The 11169-nt window shown below is 42.8% G+C and overlaps 1 protein-coding gene across 1 annotated transcript in view; it reads left to right on the top strand.

Annotated features, from left to right (window-relative positions):
• Positions 1–7581: 7581 nt before the first annotated feature.
• LOC128688683 (mucin-2) overlaps positions 7582–11169 on the top strand; it is a gene marked incomplete in the record, with an annotated part of 211003 nt that continues 207415 nt past the window's right edge. The window contains 2 exon segments of the mRNA XM_070084433.1: positions 7582–7787; positions 10748–11025. Of these exon segments, the coding sequence (XP_069940534.1) occupies positions 10953–11025 (73 nt within the window).

The following is an 11169-nucleotide window of genomic DNA, read 5'->3' as shown; positions in this document are numbered from 1 at the left end:
GGGGCTTGGACTTCCAGCAAGTGTGCGTGGGCGTGCTAGATAGGAGTGAATGGAGATGAATGGTATTTGGGACCTGGCGAGCTGTTGGAGTGTGAGCAGGGTAATATTTAGTGAAGGGATTCAGGGAAACCGGTTATTTTTATATAGCTGAACTCGAGTCCTGGAAATGGGAAGTACAATGCCTGCACTTTAAAGGAGGGGTTTGGGATATTGGCAGTTTGGAGGGATATGTTGTGTATCTTTATATGTATATGCTTTTAAACTGTTGTATTCTGAGCACCTCTGCAAAAACAGTGATTATGTGTGAGTGAGGTGAAAGTGTTGAATGATGAAAGTATTTTCTTTTTGGGGATTTTCTTTCTTTTTTGGGTCACCCTGCCTCGGTGGGAGACGGCCGACTTGTTGAAAAAAAAAAAAAACCCGTGGTTCAAGCAGTAACGTCTTTGGTTTACAACTGATATTCTGGGGCTCAAGCCCTGGACGAATGATGAGATTTTGTTTGGATTTTAAACCCTTGAAGGTAAGTCACCCAGGATATCCCATGAAAATCAGTGCATCTTTGAGGACTTCAGCCTTGTCCCCCAGGATGTGACCCCACACCAGTCAACTAACACCCAGGTATCTATTTGCTTGCTAGGTGAACGGGGAAAGCAGGTGTAAGGAAGCATGCCCAGTGGGTCACATTCCGGGGATAAAATTGACCTAATTTACCCAAAATGCTCTGCATAACAAGGGCTTTCTATATAGTGGTATGTCACTGATGTCAGCTAGGCCTATATACTTTGTATATGAACTTGTAGAAATAAAGATTATTATTATTATTTTTATAATGTTTTCACCTGGCCAGGTGAGGCGAAAGTGTTGCCTACCAGGCCGCGGGATGTTTTTATATACCTTACACCTGCCTTAAGTGGCAAAGATTCCTTACACAGCATTAACTTTAAAGTGTGCATGTTAATGGCCCTCTTCACCAGTTGACTGGTGCAGTTGGTAGTGCAGCTATTTTCTTGTAGAGCGATGCCTCTTTTATATAAAAATTGAAGCAGACGTCAACCACTTGGATTCCATCCTTCAAGTTGAGCTGTTTTTTATATATTCCTTGTTCTTTGTAGATGAATGGTTCAGAGAACCGACATGTTGATAAATTAGACACATGTGCAACTCTTGGGTATCTTTATTGAGGAAACGTTTCGCCACACAGTGGCTTCATCAGTCCATACAAAGGAGAATCTTGAAGAACAGGAGGAGAATGAGGTAATCAGTCCCTCAACCTTGAGTCGATGTGGTCAGTCCATCAATCAAGATTGCACATGTGTCTAATTTATCAACATTCCTTGTTCTGAAATTTGGGAATGTGTCTTAAAGGGACATCTTAATTGCAAGCAATTCTCTGTCATCCATAAATGTGCTCTATTCCATGAGTGTCAGTTGTGACACAATCGTGTCAGAAGACAAACAAGATTGTACACAGTGTAGTCAGCTCCTCCTTTCGTGGATTCCCTCACAATAGCCTTCAAATGCAGTATAGAGCTTGTGAACTGGCCAAAATGTATGCCTTCAATGAGGGAGTCAACCACAGACAAAAATACGAAAAGAACTAATGAGCCACATTAACTAAAGGCAGACAGAGTGAGTGGCATCAGTCAGTGCACATCTCATTATGTTGCCATGCAGGAACACCAGCATGTATCTTGCACGTCACTACTGGCTGACGTCGGTTGGGTTACAAGTGCCTATGATATACACTTAGCTAAATGGAAACTTTGTAGAGAAACTGTTGTTTCACTGCAACATTGTGTGCAGACATACTAAAAAAATCATGAATTTAGAGACTACTCACCAAACCACGGGTGGGGTTTGAATCCGCAATCAGAGAGTCTCAAAATTCCAGACCGTTGTGTTAGCCACTGGGCCGGTGGCTAAAGCGACGGTCTGGAGTTTTGAGACTCTGACTGCGGGTTCAAACCCCACCCGTGGTATGGTTTGTTTGCAATCGTGTCATTACGATTTCATGAGATATGTCAAAGTATTTTACCCACCTGGAGTCTACCTGGAGGTTATTCTGGGGATCAACGCCCCCGTGGCCCAGTCCACAACCAGGCCTCCCGGTGGATCAAGGCCTGATCAACGAGGCTGTTTCTGCTGGCCGCACGCAGTCCAGCATACGAACCACAGCCCGGCTGATCCGGCACTGACTTTAGTATACTAAAGTCAGTATACTCTCAGCAAGTCAGGAAAAATACCCTGATGTCGCCTATCGTAAATAAATCATAACTAACTCGCCTAAATATGACTGTAACTTGGCTGTTAGATATTGTAAATATCTCGTTATCAAGGAATAAGATACAATGTATTTTTTTTTTTTTTTTTTTTTTTTTTTTTTTTTTTTTTTTTTTTTTTTTTGTGACAGCTCATCCCTGTCATCCCCTCAAGGAAGGTTCCTTGATGTTGGTGAGGGGCTCTTGATTTAGGGAATTGGATCACTGCCTGAATGCCTTCCACATGTGTATAATCACGTTCCCCCTTGATTATAATAATAATAATAATCATCAACTCAACACTGTTGATGTCACGTCACAAATCTGTAAATTGTTTATTGCTTCTGTAACTTGATTAGTTATTAGACATGTTGGGACCCAGTCCCTGGACCCATTATGTACCTCTGAAGTCTTTCCACTAATACTCACAGGATGGGCATGAGGTAACTACCACCACCCACGGGATGGGCATGTTGTGACTACCACCACCCACTCCACAAAGGTTGCAGTAAAGCAATTGCAAAGAATTACAGACCAATAGCACTAATGCCCCACATCATAAAAATCTTTGAAAGGGTTCTGAGAAGCAAGATCGCCACCCACTTAGATACCCATCAGTTGCACAACCCAGGGCAGCATGGGTTTAGAGCAGGTCGCTCCTGCCTATCCCAACTACTGGACCACTATGACATGGTCTTGGATGCTCTGGAGGACAAACAAAATGATGTATTAGGCACAGACTTTGCGAAAGTCTTTGATAAGTGCGATCATGGTGTAACAGCACACAAAATGCGTGATAAAGGAATACATAACAGGAGGCTACACTGAAGAGCTCCGTTCCACAAGGTATAATACTCGCTCCCATCCTGTGAAGGACCTGGGAGTGATGATGTCAGAGAATCTCACTTTCAAAGATCACAATAATGTATCTACCACATTGGGGAGAGTTAGTGCTGGGGTGATGGGTGGAATGAAGTGGTGGTTGGATGGGTCGTAGGTAGTATTGGGGAATGGGTAGTTTGGGAAGCCTGATGGTGATGCTGATAGGTGGTAGTAGATGCAGGTTGAAGTGTAATGTCTCATCGGGCGGGTGGGGGGGGGGGCGGGGGTGATGTATTTCTAACACTACTAGTAGGGGTAACACTCCTCTTGAGGAACCCTGCGATAGTTCTACTATCCAGTGCTTACCAAGTACTACTAACATCCACCCATTAGTAACTGTGGTTTACACTAGTGGTAGTACTGGTGATTAGTGCTGGTGGTAGTGGTGTTAGAGATGGTGTTAGTAATAGTGTTAGTGACGGTGGTTAGTGATAGGGGTTAGAAATAGTATTAGTGATGGTGGTTAGTAATAGTGTTAGTGATGGTGTTAGCGATGGTGTCAGTGATGGTGTTAGTGATGGTGTTAGCGATGGTGTTAGTGATGGTGTTAGTGATGGTGTTGGTGATGGTGTTAGTGATGGTGTTTGTAACAGTGTTAGTGGTGGTGTTAGTGATGGCGTTAGTGATGGTGTTAGTAATAGTGTTAGCGACGGTGTTAGTGATGGTGTTAGTAATAGTGTTAGTGATGGTGTTAGTGATGGTGTTAGTGATGGTGTTAGTGATGGTGTTAGTGATGGCGTTAGTGATGGCGTTAGTGATGGTGTTAGTGATGGTGTTTGTAATAGTGTTAGTGATGGTGTTAGTGATGGTGTTAGTGATGGCGTTAGTGATGGTGTTAGTAATAGTGTTAGTGACGGTGTTAGTGATGGTGTTAGTAATAGTGTTAGTGATGGTGTTAGTGATAGTGTTAGTGATGATGTTAGTGATGGTGTTAGTAATAGTGTTAGTGACGGTGGTTAGTGATGGTGTTAGTAATAGTGTTAGTAATAGTGTTAGTGATGGTGTTAGTGATGGTGTTAGTGATGGTGTTAGCGATGGTGTTAGTAATAGTGTTAGTAATAGTGTTAGTGATGGTGTTAGTGATGGTGTTAATGATGGTGTTAGTGATGGTGTTAGTAATAGTGTTAGTAATAGTGTTAGTGATGGTGTTAGTGATGGTGTTAGTGATGGTGTTAGTAATAGTGTTAGTGATGGTGTTAGTGATGGTGATAGTAATAGTGTTAGTGATGGTGTTAGTGATGGTGTTAGTGATGGAGTTAGTGATGATGTTAGTAATAGTGTTAGTGATGGTGTTAGTGATGGTGTTAGTGATGGTGTTAGTGATGGTGTTAGTAATAGTGTTAGTGATGGTGTTAGTGATGGTGTTAGTGATGGTGTTAGTGATGGTGTTAGTAATAGTGTTAGTAATAGTGTTAGTGATGGTGTTAATGACGGTGTTAGTGATGGTGTTAGTAATAGTGTTAGTGATGGTGTTAGTGATGGTGTTAGTAATAGTGTTAGTGATGGTGTTAGTGATGGTGGAAGGACCTTCCCAGCATGTTATCTTCCCGCCCCTCACTATGTCCGGTGCAAACACGTCATTAATCCCCAGTCACACACGCACACATACACACACACACACACTCACACACACACACACACACACACACACACACACACACACACACACACACACACACACACACACACACACACACACACACACACACACACACACACAAACCTCATGCATCAACATGTTAGAGACACTACCAGGGAGAGGAGTGAGGATGATCCAGCAAGAATGGACCTAGTAATCACCTTGAGAAGTTCGGACATCGAAGATATCATGTATGAAAGGCCCCTAGGAGCTAGTGATCATGTGGTTCTGTGCTTTGATTACATAGTTGAGCTACAAGTGGAGAGAGTAGCAGGAATAGGACGGGAAAAACCAACCTACAAAAGGGGGAACTACACAGGCATGAGGAACTTTCTTCAAGACGTTCAGTGGGAGAGAGAACTGGCAGGAAAACCAATAAAAAAAATGCAAGGAGGCAGAGGAGAGGTTTGTTCTCAAGGGAAGCAGAAATAATGGGAAGACCAGAACGAGTCCTTGGGTCACCCAAAAGTTTAGGAAGGCAAAAGCTAAGTGCACTAGAGAATGGAAAAAGTATAGAAGACAAAGGACCCAGGAAAATAAAGAGATCAGCTGAAGAGCCAGAAACGAATATGCACAGATAAGAAGGGAGGCTCAGCGACAATACAAAAATGACATAGCATCAAAAGTCAAGTTTGACCCGAAGCTTTTGTATAGCCACATCAGGAGGAAAACAACAGTCAAAGACCAGGTTATCAGGCTGAGGAGGCAAGGTGGGCAGTTCACAAAAAACGAGCAAGAAGTATGTGAGGAGCTCAACAGGAGATTTAAAGAAGTATTTACAGTGGAGACAGGAAGGACCCCAGGAAGTCAGAATAGGGAAGTACACCATCAAGTGATACACCAACACGTGCTGGATGAAATACACACAACCGAGGAGGAGGTGAAGAAGCTGCTGTGTGAACTTGATACCTCAAGAAGGAGCAGAGATGCTGTGTGTGCCACTAACAAAAATCTTCAACACATCCATTGAAAATGGGCAACTACCTGAGGTATGGAAGATGGCATATGTAGTCTCAATATTTAAGAAAGGAGACAGACACGAGGCATTAAACTACAGACCTGTGTCACTGACGTGTATAGTATGCAAAGTCATGGAGATCATCAGGAGGAGAGTTGCTGAATACCTAGAAAGACACAAGCTTATAAACGACAACCAGCACGGTTTCTGAGAAGGTAAATCCCGTGCCACAAACCTCCTGGAGTTTTACGACAAAGTAACAGAAGAGAGGAGAGAGAGAGAGAGAGAGAGAGAGAGAGAGAGAGAGAGAGAGAGAGAGAGAGAGAGAGAGAGAGGGGGGGATGTAGATTCATTTTCTTGGACTATAAGAGGGCTTGCGACACAGTTCCACACAGATTAGTGCAAAAACTAGAGGAGCAGGCAGGAATAACAGGAGAGGCAATGCAATGGATCAGGAAATACCTGACAAGGAGGAAACAACGAGTGATGGTACGTGACGAGGTGTCAGAGTGGGCGTATGCGACGAACGGGGTTCCACAAGGGTTAGTCCTAGGACCGGTGCTGTTTCTGGTATATGTGAATGACATGACGGAAGGGATAGATTCAAAGATGTCCCTGTTTGTAGACTACGTGAAGCTAATACAGAGAATTCAAGCAGACGGGATCAAGAAGGACTACAAAAGAATCTGGACAGGCTGCAAACCTGGTCTAACAAATGGTTCCTGGAGTTTAAACTCTACCAAGTGCAAAGCCATGAAGATTGAAGAATGTTAAGAAAGACCACAGCCGGAGTATGTACCAAGGACATCTCCCGAGGTGTACAGCAACCAAATAATTGCTGCAGCATATGGGCGCCTGGCAAACCTAAGAATAGCGTCTCGACACCTAAGCAGAGTCGTTCAAGACACTATACACCGTGTACGTCAGGCCCATGTTGGAGTATGCAGCACCAGTATGGAACCCACACCTGGTCAAGCACGTCAAAAAATTAGAGAAAATGCAAAGGTTTGTAACAAGACTAGTCCCAGAATTGAGGGGTGTGTATTACAAGGAGAGGTTAATATCGGTAATATTATCCCCAATCGTTAAAATTTCAGCATTGTGTGGCTCCTATCCTCCCAACGGGTTTAGCGCATTTTCCGAATGCTATACATTTAAATTTTTTTTCTCATATATAAAGTGATTTTTAACACAATGCAAGCACAGGATTTTGATTTCTTGTTTTAGTCTTTGTGGTGGTGGCACTGGTGGTGGCACTGGTGGTGGCACTGGTGGTGGCACTGGTGGTGGTGGGGTGGTGGTGTCACTGCTGGTGGTGGTATCACTGGTGGTGGTGGTGGTGGGGGTGGTGGCGTATGTGGTGGTGGCACTGGTGGTGGTGGTGGGGATAGTGGGGGTGGTGTCACTGGTGGTGGCACTGGTGGAGGGGATGGCACTAGTGGTGGCACTGATGGTGGTGGCACAGGTGGTGGTGGTGGCACTGGTGATGGTGACACAGGTGCTGGTGGCACTGGTGGTGGTGGTGGCACTAGTGCTTGTGGTGGTGATGATGGCACTGCTGGGGGGGTAGGAGATTGTGGTGGCACTGGTTGTGGTGGTGGCACTGGTTATAGTGGTGGTGATGGTGGCACTGGTTGTGATGGTGGCACTGGTTGTGAGGGTGGCACTGGTTGTGATGGTGGCACTGGTTGTGGTGATGGCACTGGTTGTGGTGGTGGTGATGATGGTGGCACTGGTGGTGGTGGTGGGAGATTGTGGTGGCACTGATGGTGGTGGTGGGAGATTGTGGTGGCACTGATGGTGGTGGTGGTAGTGCCTGCTTGTAGTGCCAGGGCTGGCCACGAGGGGGCAGCAGTGAAGGTGGCACCAATGACCCTATGCCATCACACTGTCACTGTATCAACCGTCCCTCACAACACCGCCAACCCGGCCGCCCAAATTACTAACTTTCGTCTTTTGTTTTTTGGCCGAGAGAAAAAAAATACCCGGAAAAATTGGTGCGAGTTGGAACAAGTGTTTTAGTGGCGAGTTACGAACCAGCTGTGATAACGTTAGTGGCGAGTTACGAACTAGGTGTGATAACGTTAGTGGCGAGTTACGAACTAGCTGTGATAACGTTAGTGGCAAGTTACGAACTAGCTGTGATAACGTTAGTGGCGAGTTACGAACCAGCTGTGATAACGTTAGTGGCGAGTTACGAACTAGGTGTGATAACGTTAGTGGCGAGTTACGAACTAGGTGTGATAACGTTAGTGGCGAGTTACGAACTAGGTGTGATAACGTTAGTGGCGAGTTACGAACTAGGTGTGATAACGTTAGTGGCGAGTTACGAACTAGGTGTGATAACGTTAGTGGCGAGTTACGAACTAGGTGTGATAACGTTAGTGGCGAGTTACGAACTAGGTGTGATAACGTTAATGGCAAGTTACGAACTAGGTGTGATAACGTTAATGGCAAGTTACGAACTAGGTGTGATAACGTTAGTGGCGAGTTACGAACTAGGTGTGATAACGTTAGTGGCGAGTTACGAACTAGGTGTGATAACGTTAATGACAAGTTACGAACTAGGTGTGATAACGTTACTGGCGAGTTACGAACTAGGTGTGATAACGTTAGTGGCAAGTTACGAACGAGCTGCTACAAAGTTTACACAAGTTACGAACAAGTTATAAGAAGTTAGGCTGCATTACAAGGTCACTGCCACGAAGTGTGAGATACGAACGAGTTACAGCATTACGAGCTACGCCCCCCCCTTCCCCTAGTGTTACAACCACGAACGAGTTACTGGAAAACTGCTGCGAGTTGCGGAAAATTAATGGAAGGCTTTCAGCAAGTTACGAAAGAGAGTTGTAACACTACAGAAATAGTTACTGTAAAGATTCCGTAACTAATTTCTGTAGAGATAAGGAGAAACGTCTCGATGTTTCGCCCTACACTAAATTTTTCTTTTTCTTTTTGAGTTATTAACGAGTTACTGCGGAGTTAAAACGAGACGTGAACCAATTACACGGAAAATGGTTACGAAAGAGAATGTTCAAGTTGCGGACGGGGTTGTTTGAGTCACGAACGAGTTTTTTCCGAATCACGAACGAGTTTTTTTTTTTTTAGTTACAAACGAGTATTTTATTTTTTGAGTCACGAACGAGTTTTTTTTTTTTAAGTCACGAACGAGTTTTTTTCGAGTCAAGAACGAGTTTTTTTCGAGTCAAGAACGAGTTTTTTTCGAGTTATGAACGATTTTTTTCGAATCACTAACGAGTTTTTCTAATCACGAACGAGCGCTTCCCCCAGTGTTTTCGAATCACGAACGAGTTTTTTCGAGTTACGAACACATTATTACATACATTCCCCCACTACCACCCATGATGACCGCCCCCCCCTCTCTTCATTCCCCTCTCCTCCCCTCCCATTAAGCGACTACCGCCAGCACCCCTTACCCCTTCCCCTACCACGACCTTTTCACCACTCCCCCCCTCCCCCACCACCAACAACCAGTCCATCCTTCACCCCCTCCCTCCTCACTACCAACTACCTCAACTACGACCCCTTCCATCCTTTCCCCTTCTAGTTATTCTCTTTTATTCTCTCTAGTTATTCTCCCTAGTTATTTGCTCTAGTTATTCTCTCGTATTATCTCTTTAGTTATTCTTCCTAGTTATTCTCTCTAGCAATTTTCTCTAAGTATTCTCTCGTACACTCTCTCTAGTTATTCTTTCTCCTTAGCTATTTTCTACAGTTACTACAGAAAAATGGTTCTACAAGAACATAAATTTTAAAGGGGTGGACCGGTAAGCCAGCGGAAGGCCTCGGTCAGATGACCAAAACTCCAAAGGCGGGTCATCATCTGACTAAGATGACGAAACACTTGTCCTGTTTCCTGACTAACTTTACCTAACCTAACCTACAGTTACTCCCTCGTATTCTCTCTAGTTATTCTCTCGTGGTATTCTCGCTTATTCTGTCTAGTTATTCTCTCAGATTCTCTAATTCTCTTTAGCTATTCTCTCGTATTATCTCTAATTATTCTCTTTTTATCTTAGTTATTTTCTCCAGTTATTCTCATTTATTCTCCTAGTTTTTCTTTCTAGTTATTCTCATTAGTTATTCTCTCTAGTTACTTTCCTTAACTCTCCTTTATTCTTTCTAGGTATTCTCTTTAGTTATTCTCATAGTTATTCTCCTTAGTTATTCTCTCTCGTTATTCTCATAGTTATTCTTTCTAGTTATTCTCCTTAGTTATTCCCCCTAGTTATTCTCTCTAGTTATTCACCCTAGTTATTCTCTCTAGTTATTCTTAGTTATTCTTTCTAGTTATTCTCCTAGTTATTCTCTCTAGTTATTCTCCTTAGTTATTCTCTCTAATTATTCTCCTTAGTTATTCTCTCTAGTTATTCTTTCTAGTTATTCTCCTTAGTTATTCTCTCTAGTTATTCTCCTAGTTATTCTCCTTAGTTATTCTCTCTAGCTATTCTCTCTTAGTTATTCTCTCTTAGTTATTCTCTCTTAGTTATTCTCCTTAGTTATTCTCTCTTAGTTATTCTCTCTTAGTTATTCTCCTTAGTTATTCTCTCTTAGTTATTCTCTCATAGCTATTCTCTCTTAGTTGCTCTCCTTAGTTATTCTCTCTTAGTTATTGTCTCTTAGTTATTCTCCTTAGTTATTCTCTCTAGTTATTCTCCTTAGTTATTCTCTCTAGTTATTCTCCTTAGTTATTCTCTATTTGCCTTAATTATTCTCTCTAGTTATTCTCCTAGTTACTCTCTATAGCTATGCTCCTAGTTATTCTCCTTGTTATTTTCCTTGTTATTTTCTCCAGTTATTCTCTCAGTATCGTTCCTTGCACATTGAAAGCGCGTCACCGTTATTTATTTATTTTTTTTTTTGAAAACCAGTTGGTGTCGAAAACTTCCAATAGTATTTATTTACCCATTAGTGAAGGAAAGATTATTTTTAAGCCTTGAGGTTTTTTTTTGCCTTTTTTTTCGAAAATTTCCAATTTTTTTTTTTCAGAAAATCTCAGATTGCTTCGTTAGAATTAAATTAATCGGTATTCTGAATTACGTAGCAGTTAAGGACACTGTGGATGCGGTGACGATGCCAAGTGAATGTGTGATGGGTTAAGAGAAGTGTAGAAGTGGAAAATTGTTATACGGGACTCGAGTGTGTTAAACAGTAGACTGTCTACTGTGTGAGTATCCGTCAGAGGTGGACGAACATGAACAAGCAATACTCGCTCTTATTGCTGGCTGTCGTGGCGGCGATTTTCCTTCAGGATTCCCTGGCCAGAAGTAAGTGTTCGGAAGGTTGCCTTGAAATTCTGTTCAGTATATACGAATCTAATTTATACATTGCTGGACTTATGTTCATATCCCAGTAAAGAGTTTTTCTTGTTGTATGAAGCTGGTTTATATTATACTGAGGTAATCGTGGAT

This window comes from Cherax quadricarinatus, chromosome 13 (assembly GCF_038502225.1).
Source record: "Cherax quadricarinatus isolate ZL_2023a chromosome 13, ASM3850222v1, whole genome shotgun sequence".
NCBI lineage: Eukaryota > Metazoa > Arthropoda > Malacostraca > Decapoda > Parastacidae > Cherax > Cherax quadricarinatus.
This window is presented reverse-complemented; position numbering and strand designations above follow the sequence as displayed.